At 40.5% G+C, this 19,992-nt stretch overlaps 2 protein-coding genes across 2 annotated transcripts; one reads left to right on the forward strand and one right to left on the reverse strand.

The window, feature by feature from the left end:
* Positions 1-104: 104 nt before the first annotated feature.
* gpam (glycerol-3-phosphate acyltransferase, mitochondrial) lies at positions 105-16,317 on the reverse strand. The gene is made up of 21 exons (XM_018703313.2): positions 16,058-16,317; positions 12,689-12,825; positions 12,408-12,527; positions 11,553-11,626; positions 10,429-10,542; positions 10,044-10,193; positions 9,738-9,837; positions 9,448-9,584; positions 8,823-8,922; positions 6,750-6,962; positions 6,456-6,569; positions 6,210-6,295; positions 5,368-5,480; positions 4,324-4,394; positions 3,540-3,807; positions 3,220-3,377; positions 2,992-3,069; positions 2,695-2,832; positions 2,387-2,576; positions 2,068-2,126; positions 105-1,889 (listed from the first exon to the last, which is right to left on the reverse strand). Exons 2-21 carry the CDS (start codon positions 12,770-12,772, stop codon positions 1,773-1,775), a joined length of 2,484 nt encoding a protein of 827 aa, XP_018558829.1. The 5' UTR covers positions 12,773-12,825; positions 16,058-16,317; the 3' UTR covers positions 105-1,772.
* A 540-nt stretch (positions 16,318-16,857) lies between these two features.
* LOC108901706 (60S ribosomal protein L19) lies at positions 16,858-19,163 on the forward strand. Its single transcript, XM_018703314.2, has 6 exons — positions 16,858-16,938; positions 17,984-18,090; positions 18,198-18,320; positions 18,521-18,641; positions 18,756-18,866; positions 18,971-19,163. The coding sequence occupies exons 1-6, from the start codon at positions 16,934-16,936 to the stop codon at positions 19,095-19,097; spliced, it is 594 nt and encodes a 197-aa protein (XP_018558830.1). The 5' UTR covers positions 16,858-16,933; the 3' UTR covers positions 19,098-19,163.
* The last annotated feature ends 829 nt before the right edge of the window (positions 19,164-19,992 follow it).

Consider the following 19,992-nt stretch of genomic DNA (forward strand, 5'->3'; position numbering starts at 1 on the left):
TAAGTCATTTTACAATAAAACGGAAAACGTTTGCAGCTAACTGTGCAGGGACTGTGCAGTGAGGCTCGCCTAACAGCTTCTACATATTTTACTTTGGTAGACTGTTTTTAATTTTCATGATGAACATACTGTTACCAGTTTTGATTCCCAGTCTGCCTGACACTCTTTTGTACCTACATTTTAGAGCAAAATATTTTCAATTATCAGGATCTACTTACAGCTAGTTTAAAGTGAGTTTAGATTACATTTTTAGAATATGATTTCGAGAAAGTAAGACAAGGTCCAAAAAAACTGAAGTGAATAACAGGAAAATAGCAAGGGCAAACCTGACAGTTAAAGATGACAGTATTATTTGTCTTCTGAACCTTTGTATTTAAAAGTAAACAACTCAAAGGAGAAAAACGTCCTCCTCGTTTTTAAAAGTTTCTTGACAATACAAGAGAAACACCTTGTTCTCACTTGCGTTCAAAGACCTGACCTATTGTTCAAGTGGATTACACAGTGGACTATGTAGTTATGTAGTTCCTCTCTCTTAGAAATGCGCAACCATCAGAAGAAAACTGGTGCTATGAAAGCTTTATACAGTGTGTCTTCATTATACAGGAAAAACTGATGGCAATCCCAAATCTCTGCTGTCCCTGTTTCTGAGCTTGTTGCATTTGAACGTAAGTGGATGTGATGGTTGGTTTTAAGTATTTTAAGTGCTGTGCTCAACATCCATTGAAAAGTGGTTAAAAAAAGTGTTGCACAAACACAAATATCAAGGTCACTCTTCATCAAAACCCATGATGAAATGTTTAACTGAATGCACTTAGATATTAGTGGTTTGAATGCACTTAACTGTAGACATTTGTCATTTTAGGCTTTACTTACGGTGGACTTTGAACAGGTACATTTCGTGTTTGCCATGTAAATATTTTTGAATAGTTAAACTGGTTTGGTGCTTATTGTTTTGATATTCTAAACCAGTGACTGTGCAGAATAACCGACCTTAACTGTTTGAACGGAGGATTTAAAGGATCTAAATGAAAATTTGGATATGTACGCATTTAGTGGGGGAAATGTATCTCCCAGCAGTCAGCAAATCTTTCTATTGAAGGTTTATACATTATGAAATTTGATGACACCACAGTGCATGTATGTAAATGCACTGAAAAAAAAGAGACATTGCTCTTGTGGTCTATGTACAGGAATTTGTTTCATTAAACTACATATTGACATGTTTTCTACTGCATGATAACGAGTGCACTGGAGAGAATACAGCAGTTTTACAAACAAGCAGATTTAACATAAAAATATCTTTGTCGTTGATTACGTTTAACATTATTTTCTATGCATATTTTGCTTGTTAACTTGTATAGACGAAACGCAGCTTGTTTTGTTCAGACTGCTGTAAAAGTGATTCTTATTTACTAACCTGCTTCAGTTTCATTTTCTGCTTGTTTAAAATTTTAATCGTATTAAAACTTCTTGATGTCACTGGCAAAGTTCACAAAGAGAGGGTGATTCCTAGACGTACCTCTTCAAAGTAACAATACATGTGTTTTATCAGCTGCACAGTTCTAAGACAGGGAGTCATAGACTGGAACGAAAAGGGAAGACTGGCTTCAAGTCTCTTCTGGCTAACAGCTAACAGTTAGCGGCTTTTACGTGAAGGCACTTCCTGGTAAAAGCTTTCCACAGAGTAGCACCTGGGATTGTTTAGAAGTAACCAGTAGAAGCCCTTTATTGGAAGGAGCCTGGGGTCTGAGCTGGGCTGAAATTTGTCTCGGTCACAGCAGTGTAAAACCTAAGATGTACTGCAGGAGTTTGTTCCGATTGGCCTGAGGTAGAAAGGTGCTGCTCAGCTCCAGAGTGGTCACCTTGTTCTCTCTTCTCTCCTTCAGGACCTACAGAAAAATGACACAGGAGGAACAACTTGACTCCAGCTGGAGGAACATGAACACCACCCAAACCTAACACTACAGTTTTCAAAAACTGCCAGAAAAACACTAACCAGGTAGTACAGTTTATATAGGTGTTAACCTTAATTTATATGCTGAAACAATTTAAATTCAACACACTTACCCCAAGCTCTTTGAATGTCCTCACTGTGTTCTTAACCAGGTAATGAGTTGCACTTTCACCTGAAAATGAAGAGAACGGATTATAAAAGGTATTCTAATGTAGATATACTAGAGGTCATTAATGAAATTATATTTCTAAAAATCACTAGTTATTCATCAGGTAATCTGCAGCTAATTTACTGTTTAGAATCAGGGTTATTTTTGCCATGGGACCTGGCTCTGTCCATATTTTAGTCTTGTGTTAGTGCATTAGTTCAAGTACTTGATGTGGTTTAAAATGTCACTACAGCACTGTATGTGGGGAAATATTTCAGTCTTACCGTAAGCAGCCACTCCTCTCTCTGTGCGGGTGAGCAGGTATCTGAAGAGCCTCTGGGTGTAGTCGGACTCAGCCATGGGCTGACTCAGACTGTGGACGAAGATCGCAGCCCCACTGTAGGCCTCCAGCACGGGGCTGAGCAGTCGCTGAAGGAAGATGAAGAACTCCTGGTGCTCTGCGGCAACGCTCACCTGATTGACAGAAATCAAACAAAACAAACAAGTTTAGAGTTTAGACAGTGCAGGTTTTTAATGTGCCATGGCAGTGATTCTGAACACTTTAAAATAGACAAGAATTTCTAAATCAAACCTTTAGATAGCGATCTCTCTGCTCCTCTCCGAAGTCACTGTCCTCATCCTCCTCGTCGCTTCTCCAGGACAGAGGCTCTGGGAACTTTTTGGGCCACGGTTCGTCTGTGGGGCTGGGACTCAGTTCCTCCTGGTCCTCCTGACACACACAAACACAAATTAGATCATCTGGGACATGGGAAACAGATTACACACTGGCAGTTATAGTTAACAGCCCATGAGTCAACCTCCAACATTAGTCACAGTGGTTCCCGCCATTTTCGTCCCTCAGCATTGAGGTTTGTGAGTGTAAACTGACCTCTGCTACATAGAGAACTCCATACTGAATCAGTCGGGTCACTGCATCATGGAAAACCTGGTAAATAGTCTGACAAGGCTGTGGGGTGGAGAGGCAGGGAAACATGAAAGAAAACAGTGTTTTTCTCAGCAACAACCAACATTTAGGTGAAGTTTTCCCCCAAAATTTCTCACTACTACACTGCTCATTATGACAGTTTACATATGAGGGACAGAAGGTGGAACTTACAGGTGCCACTGCCACCTCATTGATAAGGAAGTGGGAGAGCCCAGCAGCCTTGCGGATGAGCCTCTCCTGACTGAGAGGGAGGCTATTGGGACCACCAGACTGGTGATCAGACTCTGACTCCACGAGCAGCTCTCGCTGCAGTGACAGGATGCTGCAGGCTGGAGACACATGACAGGAATTCAGTGGGATAAAGTAACATCTAGATCAACTATATATTACTTTCAAACACATTACTGAAGCTTTTCTTTCAAGAGTTATGAAGCTTAATGGCAAAGATTAGTGACACCACAGTAAACACAGAGCAACTTGGCTCAACCTACCAATGATTGCATCAGAAATGAAAACGTGGAAAAGGCCATTGCTGTAGAAGTTGAGCTCAAACAGCGCCGGTACAGTTTGGCTGGGTGCAATAGTGAACTCTCCGTTGCGATTTGCACTGCTGGTCACATTGACGCAGTTTCCCAGGAGGTGGAGGGCACGCATGACCACGTCCTCTGAGTTCCCCGAAAAGCCCAGGTCAAAGTCCCGTGAGAGGATCTCCTCCTTCATGTTGAAGAAGTCTTCAACCAGCTTTGATAGCACCACCCCCTGGAGCAAAGAGGAGACAAAACACAAGCTCAAAAATTTTGAAAAAAGAAATGTAGATCATGTCCAGAATTTGGTGACTCATAAATTTATCAACACAAAGATTCAGGACAACAAAATACTAAAATGGGATTGACAGAAAGCTAATAGTTTTCCACTGTCACCCACTTACATGAGTGTGCCTGCAGAGGGCAGAGGCCTACCACTAATATACAGAGATGGTGAGAGTGGATGCAGGAAGAGGGAGATGTCTAACAGAGAAAGACATTCATTACTACCATGCAGAGGTATGTGATATTTGAATCACCTTGGTCTAAGGAAGGGAGCATGATGGGCATGAGGTGGATGAACAAGAAAAAAAAGAGAGACAAAAAGAAGAGAGGAAATCTGAGGAACAGAGGTGGATTAAAAGGAATAGAAAAGGGGAATAGAAAGAGTGGAGTGGGGGGTTGTTATGCAGTTGGCAGAACAGCACATGAGGAGGAGATAGAGAGGAAATGAAAGACGAGCCAGACTTACCTGTCGGTGTCTGTATAGCAGCAGACAGGCCACAATGTGGGTAGACATGATCGCTGAGGACTTATTAGCCGCTGTGAGGTAGATACAAAGACGGTATCATGAGAAAAACACAACAGAACTGACTTGTCTTAACTATGTTTGAAAGTAATGGCACACAGCTGGAGGGCAGATGGTAGAGCTCAAACTTCAATTAAAGATGTAACTCTCCAACAGCATCCATTCTCATTTATGTTTCTTTGTTTCTAAGACAATAACATGACTACTATGTGAGACAAGACAACAAATATGGCTTAATGGCTTATTACTGGCTTAAAACATCTCCATCATATAAAGAAGTGGAATGAACCAGATTTGTTTTATTTTTTCTTTTCTTTTTTTCACAGGGTTAAGAAGATCCAAATGAGTTGATTATACTGTATTGACAGCATAGATACACAGATAAAAGACTGTAGCGTGTGTGCTTGTGTCTGAGGACAAAGTTTATTAGCGGTCATCTTGAGGATAGTTCAGGTTCAAGGGTGTAAAACATTTGTGAGCACTGGTATTGCATTCCTCCCCTCTCCTGCCTCTCTAGACTCCCCTTTTGTCCTATTGGCTAAAAACAACATGCCATCCAGCTGGAGACTCTGTGATTGGTCGAGGGGGAAAGAAAAAAAATGCAGCTGAATGAGCTGGGGAGAACCGGTTTCTGTAGTGCTGCCCCAGGGGCAAAACGCCCTGAGTGATGTGAGGCGGATGGACTGATGCTGCGCTGTGTTGGATTTCAATTAAAGGAGGCAGTATGATGGATAGTATTTCATGAGAGCTGCCTTTGCTCCAGTAAGCAGGTGCACCTTTAACACAAGATGAAAAGGAGAGCTCTGTGCTTAGAAAAGATAAGAGAGGAGGGTCTAATAAAGCAGAAACCATGCGCTCTGACATTTTACTGAGTGAGAGTGAGAGTGAGAGTGCGTTTTTTTTTTTTTTTTTTTTTTTTTTACTTTTAGCTGAATGTAGCATCCTGGTGGGATTTAGGATGAGTCATGCTGTAGTAAAATCACTTACTGAAGAGGACGTGCTTGGCCAGGTTGTTAATAAGTTGTCGTCTGAAGATGTCTTCGGGCAGCTCCCTGTTCATCTGCTCCTCCTCCTGCCCCTCAAACAGCTGAGCATCAGGCCTGAGAGAATAATAGAAACAACATGTATACATACAGTTTGCTACCAGCTCATTGCACTCATTAAGTCACCTTCTCTCTTGTTGAACTGGGGCTTATAATTAGTAAAATATGCTGCTGAAGGGTTTGGTCAAATTCAAAATCGTCATTAAAACTATGACAAATTATTAAAAACCATAGGAATATGTTTTGTTCTAATTATAAGGGTAGACTCAAAAAATATAACATATAATATTTATTTACCATTACCTGCCTGGGGCTGTTTCTGCTCACTTTCAGTGTCTTTTATTTCCGAGCTTCTGGCACAGTCATTACATGTCACAGTCAACCTTTTAACGATATAGCGTTTGATGAAGTTTGCATTAATGGGTGGAAAAGGTTTTTACATCACCTCTGCTGACATGAGTTCTGACCTTGTGACTCCAGACCAGCTAGCATGAAACACTGCTGTCCTTGTGGACGTGCAATATCACAATATCAATTTTACTGTGAAGGGGCCAAGTTGAACTGAAGTGACCCCTGTCGATTAACTCGAGTGCTGTGCTCAGATGACCGATAACAGAGCCTGCTGTGAAGTAGCAGGAGGAAGAAGTCAAGAGTAAACATGAGGCTTGATGTTACAGGTGGGACCTTGTGCACCGGTTAGATGAAGATTCACCAAGTGGGAAGTGGGGAAGTGTGTGTGTGTGTGTGTGTGTGTGTGTGTGTGTGTGTGTGTGTGTGTGTACTTACTGTGCAGAAATAATGGTGGGCATCAAGGTGTGTTCCAGGGACTCTGGTGGGGGTATATGGCGGCTTCTCTGGGTGCTCAGGTACTCCTTCATTTGACACAGGAAAAGGTTCATTACAAATTATAATGATAATAATGATTATGACATTTTACAAAATTTTCTTTGGTTCATGAAATGTTGAAGCTTTTAAACACTTTAACACATTTAATTCTTGTATAAAAGCTGATGTAGATCTGTGATCAATCACCTTCAGGGAGAAGGGCTGGTTGAAGTCAACTCGCACACACCCGTAGTTCTTCCTCAGCATCCTGAACACACCACATGCTATTCCCCACAAACTCTCATTCTTCTTGGGCTTGCCCTAGAGGGATGGAGAAGTTCACATGCATGTTTCACTACAATAAAAATCTTTCTTCCCTGATTTCGCCCTTAAGTCACAAATTCAAAAGCCAAATAAAATTCAGCTCTATCATTTGTGTTTTAATTTTTAAATGACAGGGCAAAAGTGTACACAAACAACAGACATCATGCAAGCACTTACCAGCTGCTCACTATTGTAGTTGCCCTCAATGATGCGGTCATAGGAGATGCCAACTGGCACCACCAGCACGTCTGGGATGGACCCAGTGTGCAGTGTGTCTACCACGATGGACAGCATGCCTGCACGTGCTGGAGACGGCTTACCGCTGCGGGAGCGTGTACCCTCCAGGTAGACCTCCAAAAACTGCTGCTGACGCAACAACTCCTCTGTGTACTGAGGGTGAATGGATAAAACAGAGAGAAATGGATGAAATAACAAGAGATGCTCCAGTGAGATTAATGAGCAAACACTGTGTATAAAGGTTATAACAGTTTTAGTGAAAATCTAATTTGTTGAAAAGTTTTCAATGTTAAAAACAACATTGACTCCATTACAAGGTGGAGGTCAGGCAAAGTGAAGGCTGTGCAGCTGCTGTACATGCAGCCTGCATACAAGTTAAAAATGAGTGGTGGTCACCAACACTTTGACCTCCCGGACACATTTCAGGGAACTGGGCACGTGCCCAGGAAAACATGTTGTGCAATGGTATCCTCCTGAGCACTGTATGTATATAGCTGTCTCCTGCCACAGAGACGCTTTGTCCTGAAATAGATTCTGTGGCATTTAGAGTAAGCTGTGAAGAGGACAGACATCCAGGTTCAGCTTTCTCTGGAGCAACCAGAGTTAGAGCTGCACATGGCTATTCTTTTTTATCGCTAGCATTTCTGCCTGTGGGGGAGTTTGGATAATGACATTTTTGTGAGCGACACAGGACTGCCAGATTGAAATCTTATCTTCAAAATCAAGTCAAAAATAAGTACTACTTGGTCCACTTTCCACAATTGAAGCTGTAAATTAGTAAACTCTGTCTGGCGGGATGCGAGGTAAACTACTGGATGCACAATGGGATAAGATATGTAGATAATCATTTCTGACAGCTGCTCATGTCTTCAGCCGATAGCTCTTATCTTACAGGCACAATACAAACTTATCTTAGAGCAACAAAACACAGCCTGTGTTTCATTATTCTCAACTCTCTCCCACAAACTCCAGATGTACTATTTAACAGCCATTCTTAATTCTGATAGACTGGTACAATTAAAGAAATCCACTAAGTCTCCTAGTTATTCGTATAAAGCAGCTTATGATGACAAAGTATTAATATTAACATTAACAGTCATTCACATTAGTTCTACTTCAGGTTTTCTCATTAGCAGCAGCTTGTTAAACCACATTACCAAATACTTGAGCTGAGCAAAAGGTTCAGATTCCAGTTTTAATCAGCCTCTAATTTCTCATGTAGTCTCTGCATTAGTGCCTTGCTTGAGACGCATAACAAATCTATCAGGACGGAAATACATTTCAGCCAGTGTCACAGTTGGAAAGGCTTAAATTACTGGCCAAAAAATCATGTTCATGGTGTTTAAAGTGGTTGTATTGACACTGCTTTAAAACAACATTTAACTTAAATTATTATCCCTCCACAATTTTACCCAAGCCTGACCAGAATGCTGGAAGTCACAGGAGTCAAAGCTGTGACCATCTGTAACTACAAATGGACACAACTACCAGCACACACTACTACTCATCATGTGATACTGTATACCGGTTATTGAGTCACTGACCATGGGTCCAAGTGGGTTAGGAGTTTGAAGAACAGAGTACTGATAGTGTATGAGTTGGATCTAGATCAGTACAGTGAGGAGGAGCAGTATATTCCAGCCAAATACCATTACAGTTTTACAGCATACATTACAGGACTGTGGTAGTGTCTACATGACTTCTTCAGAGGGTAAAATGCTATGATGTGTGAAAGTGAGCTGTAGCGAGAAAGCAAGTGTGGAAAGCCAATAAATTAAAACTAGAAACAGAGGAAAATATAGCTGGGCTAACATTACATAACAAAAGCTTTTAACTCTCCCTGTCCATCACTCAGGAATGAAAAGAGCACAGAGCAGAGAAGCATGAAGACAACCTGCAGTTATATAATGACACATTTTTTTTTTTTAAAAAAGCCCACAGAATAACTTAATTCAGGAACGGCATGTTAAACCAGCCTTTTCTGTAGAAGATAAATAGGCTCTTGGGACTTACTGCATGTAGGAGTGATCTGTACAAAATGTCTTTCTTTCCATCCCCTGTCTCCTCCATTTTCCGTCGTATGAAAAATCCTCCCAATTTACGGATCAGAGTGCTGGAATGAGAAACACAAAAACTGTTTTATCAGACTAAACTTTCTTGGCACCAGTCGTTCTTATCATCTTCAGCTGGCTGCACTGACACATTATCTGTTGCTGTCAACAAATGTCATTTTCCAAATTGTGATAGTGCAAGGAGAGATTTCATCCTATCTTAATCCAGAAAGCACAAGGTGGGAATTTTTTTATTTTGTTGTTTTATGTAAAGATGGTTCAGGTTACAGATGCAGATACTTTGGGGCCTATTTTATAAGCACCTGAGTGCTGTAGAAGATCAGTATGATTTGAGGCAAGTTAGGATAAAACAGGTTTACAACCTGTGAGGCCAGCTACCCGGCTTTTTAAATTCCTTGAACGTAAAATCTGTGCTTTAGCTGAGTTGGAATTCCTCTCTCATCTGTTTCCAGGGAATTATATTTCTTGTCGTATAAAACTCATCTTTGTCTTTTCACTTACAGAGAGCGGAGATACACTTTGTATTTCTAGATCAAACCTGACATGAGGCTTCATGGGCCTTTTACCTGAGGATAGGGATGCTTAGGTTGTTTCCAGCGGCAATGTGTGGGGCTTTGATGTTGTGACAGAACAGGATCAAGGTGATGAGCAGGTAGTCAATGTGAGATTTATGAACAGGCAGGAAGACCATGGGCACATTTTGCTGTAAAGACAAGACAATGGATATATCAGAGCAACATTTTGTCTGTCAAAAATATATAACAATATGCATGGAAAACACTTTTTTATACATTTTGTGGAAGATCATGTTGTGACAGTTCAATCCATTTTCTGTTGGTGTGTACTTGTTACTGACCTCTGTAGCAGCTTTCTTGACCATTTCCAGCTGACCTTTGTGGATCTGGATGCTCCAGAAGAAACCATTAAAGAGTCTAAGGAGGACCCACCCTGTCAGCCTGAAGAAAAAGAAAAGGGAAGATGTAGAAGAGAAACAAAACTGTAACTGTGGTAGTAACAAAGTCCAATTTAGTCTAAGGTAACATTCTGCAGTAGAATAAATCTGACTGTAGTACAACGAGAGAGTGTTACAATATTCCTATAAGCCAGGTAATATCAATCAGTGACTGAAAAGCAACTGAGGTCAGATTTCCAGAGTATGTACCTGATGAAGGCTGGTGAAATGTTAGCCACCATCTCCTGGAGGAAGGCCCTGGCTTTCTGCTTCACTTTACTGACTGCTTTGTGCTCCTGGCCAGTCTGGCTGGTCGCAGCATCCACATCTGTGGCCACCTTCACAATGGCAGTCTCCACTCTGGAATCGACAAAAGCAGAGCACAAACACAAGACTTCATCTTCAAGCCTACGAACACCATCACTCAAAACATGTGAGTGCTCTATTACTCTTATCTGAATTTGACTTAATCTGGTCTGCTTTTGTCCACTTGATCGGCAAGTGTAGAGTTTCATAACAGTGCCATCGTCAAAGACCGGGGTTTGCACTGGATGGAACAATTCTTACAGACATCTCATGTTGTGTGGGCTCCTACCTGCTGTTGTTGAGCACATTGTCCACCACGTTCCTGGCGAACATGTCCTTGTGGACATCTCTCTCCATCACAAACAGCACATAGCTCAGCCTGCGCGCCAACCAGCCCCGCTGTCTGCATGAGCACACATAGACACGCACACATGCACCAGTGAATACAAAGGAACATGCAAGGAAGAGCATACATTCTCAAATATACTGAGTGTGAACATAAACTAATACATGCAGTTAAATGCTTTGTGTGGGATATCTGATTTAGAAGCTGTGAACACACTTATCTCTCTCTCTCACACACACACACACACACACACACACACATTACACACCCATGACTGTCGGTCTGTTAAAACAAAACTTGCCGTGTTTGGTTACGTAGATTTCCTGGTAATTTAACACATTTTCAGGAACCAGAGAGGCTCTGGCCGACATATCCATTACACACAGCTTTCACAACAATGACAATGGCTTTGTTAAGGTCAAATAATTGAATAGTGATTGTGTTGGACAAAATTAACAATACTAACTTATTCATTTTGACTTCAGCCAGCCCATCTTGGCTCTGGGATGTCTCACTTTACATGCTAATACAATGCACAATAAAAACTACATGTACATCTATTCCAGCTGTTCCCTCGCAATTTGGTACATGATGACAAATACACCTTCATTGAGGTGCTTGAGGACTTAAAAAAGATGTCTAGATTTACACCAAGCTCATGTTTATGTTGTTTGGGGTTGAGCTATGACGGTGTCTTGTTGAGTTTTGCCTGCTAAGGTCAGTCACTGGATGCATGTGTCCGGTGTCCACTGACAAACACTGTAAATTATTCATATGTCTAGCTTTCCACTGTTTCACAGATCACTCATCTTGACTTACTATACACAGGTTGTTAGGAAGGCCAGGACCTGTCGGTAATGTATTGACTGTAATGTACAGGAGGAGTTTCAGCTCTTGCTCTTGTTGCACAAGGCGATTAAAGTGTCATCAGATGCCAGAGTAACATGTGAAAGCCAACCAGCTCGACATGGAGTTTCAATAGTTGAATATGTTCCTCTTGTCAGGCCAGTGGACTCAGGAGCAAAATAGTGTGGAAACGAAGTGAAACTAGATTTTGTTTTGTTTACCTGGTGTGAGTCTCATTGATGTAGATGACGTTGCGCAATCCCAGAGATGGAATACTGGGGTTGAACAGCTTCTCCTGCAACAAAACCAAAAATGATTACTAACAGGAAGAAAGAGACTCAGACATCATGGGAAGTTACACAAAGTCAGTCTCGTGGTCATGCCATGTTTCCGCTGCAGTTTTATTGGCTTGTCGCATTAAAATGCACCGCTAATTTTGTTTTTACCATTGCAACAGGAAAGCTCCCTACTCTGTAGCTTTAGCTAGTGCTTTTTAACATATTTAACATATTTCTTTTAAAGAAATATGATAAATATGTTAAAATAGCTCATTGTCTGAACTATGGCGACAAATTTTAATGCCAAAGGAAAGTTTTAAGTCCAGTGTTTAGAGCATGTTTTTGACAAATACCAAGCAGGCTTTTCACTTTGTCCCTGTAAACATTATGGAAACAACCAAACTGTTGTTTAATTCTAGCAAACTGTGATACTGACTTGGACAGCTTGGAAAAAAAGACGCACATTCCCCAGGTAATAAGTAAAATGAGGATGAATATGCCTGTGTAAGAGTCTATACCTTGGAATAAAAGAACAGTATACTGTCTGTGCTTTAGTTTACATTTGAATATAAAGAAGACATCAAGGTTGTTTCATCAAAATGCATTTAAATGTTCAATGGAGATCAGCCATTGAACATAAATATATAAACATAGTTAATGGCAGGTGCAGTCCACTGCATATTGATCCCTTTCTTCTTAATCATACATTCACGTTGGGACAAACAATAACCTGGACCTGACAAGAGTCTATAGCAAATGAACTCGTGTTGGAGTTAATTAGCTGTGGTGTAACTTTACCCAGCTCTGTGGTGTACAGGAGTGACAGCAGCGGCCAACAAAGGGCCTCTTTCTGTTCAGCAGGCCCTCCTTCCATGTGCTGGCAACACATCGCAGGACTGAGGGGCTGGTGCTGCGGTCCTTGAAACAAAAACCATGCACAAATATCATTGAAGGGCTTGTTCTATGTAGCGTATGCAATGTTAAGACAAGATTAAACACCTCTGATCTGACAAGATGTGCAATGCTGATCCTATAATTGCATTATGAAGATGAATGGCTGATCTGGGTCTGTGGCTTACCGAGTCATCATTAGGATGTTTCCAGCGGTTACACCACTGCTCTCCATTGTTGACCTGCAGCAGCAAGCCATCTGACAGCTCCATATTCCCTGCTGTCCTTTGCTCTCCCTCCAGATCACACACCACTAGCTGGCACGCTGTCAACACACAAGGATATCAACCATCACTCCAAGCAATCTGCATTTTTCATACTCTAAGCAAGAGTACTGTCATACCTCAAAACCTCATGTAAGAATTAGTTGTTGAATGGTAAAATAATAACCACAATTTCGTAGACTACTTATCTTACTGAATTTACTAGGATGGATATAGGTACAGACCAATTTAGAGTTGAATAAAAAGAAAATGGGAATACAGCTCTCTGATATAAATACATTATTATTATTGGTGCAGTAACATTTGCCACCAGGCGTCACCTGCCTAATTTTACCATGAAAGACAAAGACACTCCAATAGCTGCAAGAAATGTGGGCCCCTCCCACCTGATCCAAGACCCTAGTATGAGGTGGGTTCACTGAACACCTGTTTGCTCCAATTAGGCCAGATTTTCCAGGTAATGTGAAGGTAACATTGTTTCACTCGTCCTCAGACACGAGTTAGAATTTATGGGTTGGTCTGCTATGTTTCAAATAACTGACAACAATCCCCAGCAGAAAGTATTGTGAAATTACATATACACATATCTGAAAATGAATGACCATTGAAAAACCAGGTGACCAGGAGTCTTACTTAAAAGAGGAGTGTATTATACAACTCAAATTGCTAGATTTTCATTATTAATATTGATTTTTACCTTTTGCCTCTCTCTTAAGTGCATTTGTTCAAGTCTTGTTTAAGTCACACTTGAGCTGATGAGCAGCTATTTTAAATAGCAGGATGCTACACTTCACCAGACGAGTGAAGACTTCCTCATTTTAAGAGCCACTACAGCATCTTCAGACATCAAACAACTGATTTCTCTACATGTGAAAATTACTCATCCATCTTTGAAAACATTTTTGTTGTTTATGAACAATTTCAACTTTTCAGAGCAAATTTTGACAGAAAACTTGCTTTAAATGTACAAATTCTTGACTCAAACAAACTTTGATAAGCTACATTGTTTCTTATTAAAGAAACAGCTCTCAATAACATTGCTACCAAAACAAGCAAAAAAAATAAAAAAATAAAAACTTTATTATTTACAGGAGCTCCAGTTACATTACGCTTATGTACCTTTTCGCTATGTACTGCACATCTAAATAGTCAACAATCTTTAAATGGCTTCAGAAAGTTTATGACAGGAGAATTTCAGGTCATTATGTGACCTGAAATAACCACATACACATCACACATGTTGTCCTACAGTATGTTGGCTTTTGTCTTGCTAACCCTTTGTTACACTGGAGGTGTGCAGCATCTGGGCCCCAAATACCTACAAACACAATACAAAACTCTGACACTGCCATGGTCTGTTGTTTCATTATTGTTTTCTGGCTAATTATTAGCAGGTGAATGATGTGGTGACTGCAGTGGGAAACACTGGGCTTGTTTTTTCTGGTTTCTGTGTTTTTGTAAAGACACTTGTCTGAAGCCTTGTGCAGTAAAGGCAAAGGACCATAACCAATCCATCTCTGGATAATGTCAAGCTTTTACTTTTACCATCAGTCAAATCAAACATACAGTATATCCTGCACAGATTAGTACAGTGAGTACTGGGTGTTATTTTAAAATGATATTTGGCTCTTTTGGGGACAAAGTGCAAAGAGAGTACAAATGTAATTAACAGAAAACACTGCAGCCAGTGCCCCTCATTAGTTGGGAAATAGGTTAGTGAGTCATTTTATGAATGAGGGCTCTTACACCAAACATTGTAAAGTATGTCCATCAGTTGAGGGACAGCACAGCTCCATCTTTCTGTGAATAATATGCCCAGCGGAGACGCAGACATGCACGCCTCTTGGCAAAAAACATTCCTGCCTAAATGATGTTCAGTAGTGAATGAATGCACTTTGAACCAATGCCTTCTGGTAATGTTGTGGTGGTGGTAGTGGGTGACATGCACACTGATGAGGGAAACTGGGTTTTCAAAAAGGTGAATGACCGAGAGTACTCAACTGGATGGGGTGACTTTGTTGGAAGCAAAACAAAACAGTTAAAGAATGAGGAGCTGCAGAGATTAGGTAACAGGTGAAGGTACCATAACGGAACATTAAAGTCTCCATGCAAGTAAATATAAATATTTGCATTATATTTATATATTGTCATTTTTCTAGTCTTCACAAAAAACTTATATGATATCTATCCTATTATCCAAAACATATGTGTCAGCATGATCGGAATTTCAGCTTCTTAGGAAAGCACCAATAAGCACGTATCGATATCCAACATTTACCCACTAGCTGAGGCTGGCTGTGATCTTCTTTACAGCCACATACTAAAGAAAAAGTAGCTTTGATTATGTTTTTGATTATCTTATTCTGTTACTGACTTTACAATTAAGAGACACATACCAAGATTACAAATCTGTCAATTATCAAATAATACTAGACGGATAGCATTCATTTTTAAAGCTGGTATCAGGGAGGACAGCCCATCCCCGACCGAATCACATTCTATTTTTCCTTTTAAACAACAGAAACATCCCTGTTCACACACACTGTACAGGACTAGGTTAATCCGTCTCACACGCTGCAAGCTGTCTGCAATAAGCAGGTCAAACAGGAGAAGTCTCTGTGTGACAGATGGGGTCTGCAGATAACTAGCAGCGCAGACAACAATGGCACAGACCAGGCAGCCCGGTGTCTCGCTTAGCCACTAAATACGACACAGCGCAGTCGTGGCTCTTGGATAACGCTGCCATCTCCGCATAAAAAACCGATTATGTGGCTCCAGTTTCCGTGTTGTTCCTGTCCAGTTTTCAAAACGTGTCTTGTGCACGGTCTCTGGCACACTGCATGGAATACTGCCGAACCAAATGAGGCAAATCTGACGTTAGGGGTTGAAGGACTCACGGAGGAGTCCGTTAAACCTGACGCTATATACATTAATGAGTATGCGGTTAACGTCAATTCAATTTATATCACCGGAGCAGACATAGCAAGTCAAGGTTAGATGTAAGCTCTCACACTATCAAGGGTCCTCTTGAACTCAATGTCAATGTAAAGTTAACCGGCTAACGCCAGGTTAAACCACTAAAATCAGCCATAATGTGACTTAGCTTTACCCGTGACAAATGTGTCAACACCTGCATTGTAGCTACTGTTGCAATGCAGTTACTGTATCCATGACAATAAACGCGCGGCGTTAGTAACAGTTACTTGAACGTTGGCGATGTAGCTAGCACTAGCTCGCTAGCCGCGGGGCTCTCGAGAGCGAAATCTCACTTACCTTGAATATTGTGTTACGCTGACTCATATCTCAAAAATAAACTCGTCGACTAGACCGCAGCCAGCTGTGTAAGAGTTTAGCGCCCTTGAGTCGTCACGCGTTAGCTCCACTCTCCTCACAAGACCAAACGACACAGAGTGATGTGGGACAAGAGGAAGAAGCGTCGTTGTTTTGGTAAAGTGGCCAACTGCCTGGCTGTGGTTTAGCCAGCAGCCAGAGGAGGGCAGCGCTCTGCATCTTGACTCTTGCCTCATACACTTCATCAGTTGTGGCACCGAATAATGTGGAATGTGGATTAAACGTGATTTTCTTTTGTGACATCAGAAATGCATATACCAATGAATGAATATTTCAATCAAGTGAAGCTTTAGATATATTAGGCTCTTATTTTGAAGGTCTAATATATTTTTGTTTTGCGACAAAAATGAACCATAAGGTTTTTATCCCAGTTTCAACAACACATCGACAAAAACAAAATATAATAAAACGAACAACAGAATAAAACCTGGCATTAACACAAACGTTTTTTTTTTTTTTTTAATTATAACGGTAGTTATTAGAACATAGATGTAGTGCGTCCTCTAGTGGTGACATGTTTACAATACATTTTACAGTTTTATTGGACCGTACTATTGTGCCATGATGGGGGGATCAATCTATACACTCAGGATTACTTTTAAGGCACACTGACCTATACTTATAAAATAAAATATTTCAATTGTACACGACATTTGAAAAGTTACTTTTCACCATGCAACTGATAGATATATTTACGATTTTCTGATACTGCAGAAGTGGAGTCACCCATGACGAGAACTATAATGGTAGGGACTCAGACGTTCTATTTCCTTCGTTTCTATCAAGCTAGCGGCAGCCATGAGGTGAGTTACACGTCTGAAATTCAAATATTGTTTTATTCTAAGCTAACAGTATATAGTCTTGATGGCTTGGTTATTTAAAACAAGAGGGATGATGTGGGGTCTGTTCGACTAGGAGTAAAGTCGTCCGTTTTCTACCAGAATGCTTTTAGGGCCTATGTTGGTGAGCTAATCTAGCTAAGTCAACCAAGACATGTCACAACATGTAGACTGAAAAACCACAGGTCTTTAGCGGCGAATCAGATGGCAACAGTACAGTGTTTTACACGTTTGTCAAAGTTAGCCGAACAAACTGCCCCATACAATCACTTATATTAAACAAACAAGCCATAGTAAGAGAAATAGTTGTGATGTTTTACATTTTACGCCCGGTAGTCAAAAGCAATCCTGCTGAACGACTATCTGGCTGTGGCAGCTGACAAACTCCTCCACCTAAATTAGAAAATAGAATAAATTAATGTATCTAGTAGTTGCAAAGGACAAAGGACTCATTTTTATATTGTACACATTTAGACTGCTGGGCGAGGTTGTTAATTAAATCCCAGGTGAGTTTGAACCGGTGCTGTCACCGTAGTACAGATTACGGTAATCTAACAACACAAATAGTGACAAGAGTGGCAGTATCATTCCTTGAACTGGGAATCGTGAGAGTACTTTAGTGCTTTGTTTATTAATGTTTGTTTTTTTTGTATGCTGTTGCTTTATTTGTTAATTAGATATTGAAGGATGCAATTAATTAAGCTAACTTGTCGTTAACTTTGCCTAGCAGTATTAAAGCAAAGTGTTTAGCTTTAAAATGAACATATTTTAAGATCAAATAGAAACCTGAAGTACGCCTGAAGTATTATTTTGCTGTGGATTGATAATTTCACTCAATACAAGACTACATCGATGTCAGTCCTGAGAGGTGTGTAGATTGAAGGAAAATGTTAAACAAGATCACACACTACTACTTGCTGTAACACCTTCATAGCGAATCTTGAAGGCTCCCTCGCACTGTATGTATCCCACTTCATGCATAACTAATATATTCTCTTTGTTTATCCAGCATGCTCAGGCTCCAGAAGCGCCTGGCGTCCAGCGTCTTGCGCTGTGGCAAGAAGAAGGTGTGGCTGGACCCCAACGAGACCAATGAGATTGCCAACGCAAACTCTCGTGAGTTGTAGACTTTGTCCTTGAGAGTGGTCTCTCTGTAGATTTGTGATCTGGGCCTTTTAAACTAGCCCATCCTCTATCTGTATTGACTTGCATTTGTGCTTCAGGCCAGCAGATCCGAAAACTGGTAAAGGATGGTTTGATCATCAGGAAACCTGTGACCGTCCATTCTCGTGCTCGGTGCCGCAAGAACACGCTGGCACGCCGCAAGGGACGTCACATGGGTTACGGTGCGTAATTGATCGACAAGTAATGGTTCCTTTCCTTTTCCACATTTCTTAAATACATCACATAATATATCACTTCAACTTGCACTGAATCCCACGTTATTTTGTAGTTTCAGAAAAATATGTAAACTTGATATTGGCATTGAGCTTTGTTGTTGTTTTTTTATAAATGTATTTAAATCACCATTTCCCCCCTGCCCCAGGTAAGAGAAAGGGTACAGCCAATGCCCGTATGCCAGAAAAGCTGTCATGGATGCGCCGCATGAGAATCCTGCGTCGTCTTCTTCGTCGCTACAGGGAGTCCAAGAAAATCGACAGGCACATGTAAGTGTGAATTTCAGCGCTCATTGCTAGTGAGCAAGACAGTGTAGTTTTAATTACAGTCTCAGGAAGAGGTCTTATTCACTGAGGCACTGAGGAATTTTCTGTTTCCACCAGGTACCACAGTCTCTACCTGAGGGCCAAAGGTAATGTCTTTAAAAACAAACGCATCCTGATGGAGCACATCCACAAACTGAAGGCAGATAAGGCTCGCAAGAAGCTTCTTGCGTAAGTTACTTACATTTTGAGGCCTTTGTAAAGATTTTATGGTAGAAGAGTCCATGTTCACTGTAAAATAAATTTTCTTCTCTGTCTCCACCTTTACTTATCAGTGACCAGGCTGAGGCACGCCGCTCCAAGACAAAGGAGGCCCGCAAACGCAGAGAAGAGCGTCTCTTGGCCAAGAAAGAAGAGATCATCAAGAACTTGTCAAAGGAGGAGGAAACTACAAAGAAGTGAATCTAAACTCAGTTTTTTCCTTCTCAGATTCTCGCATTTGTTGTTAATAAATTTGGATAAAAGTGACTGTCATTGTTGTGTGATCATTATTGTCTATTTGATGTCACCTGTGGTCTTGATATTAAAAGTGAGTTGACATGAGGGAATGCAAAGTACAGCAGAGGAGCACTTGATCATGTCATTTCCATGATTTATGAACAAAACGAAGGTGGTGGCTTTACTTTTTTTTTTTTTAACATGGTCATGTAAATGTTTGAGACATTTCAACAATATTTCAGAGAAAGGTTAGTACAGTGATCTTGCTAATAAGAAATCTGTCCTTACTGCACTTTTGGAATAGTGTTTTCAACAGTCCAACAGGTGGCAGCAGAGCACAAGCACCAAAGTCTTCTAGGCATAACATCAGATGTTTGAATCTATCATAGTTATCCAGGTTTTAAACACTGAAGAATACATAAACTGATTTAATGATTGATCTAATCAATTTTGCCACTTAATCAATTTCATGAACAGAATTCAAATCATTCTAGTACCGTAACAACACAAGCAGACTGCAGTTTGACTCAAACAGTATTTAGACAATAGAATAGTAACAAAGGATACTACATGACAAAAACATTATTAGTGATTTATATCTATATATATATATTTATTTTAATCTTGTATTGAATTGTTATATTCTCTAAGAGGAAAGCCTTAGCTCTCTCTATACTAAGCCTCTGTGTCACTGAGAAGTAACAGCAGCAATTTTGCCATTTTGTATTGGCATGCATTTTTTATGAAGCACTTTCAAAAACATCCATAATAGTTACTCCTTCGCTGAGGAAAGGAGTGTGGTAGGTTCATGGATCACACAGTTTATTTATACTAATTTTATTTTGGACCTTCACTTTGT

Source organism: Lates calcarifer, linkage group LG23, assembly GCF_001640805.2.
Source record: "Lates calcarifer isolate ASB-BC8 linkage group LG23, TLL_Latcal_v3, whole genome shotgun sequence".
NCBI lineage: Eukaryota > Metazoa > Chordata > Actinopteri > Centropomidae > Lates > Lates calcarifer.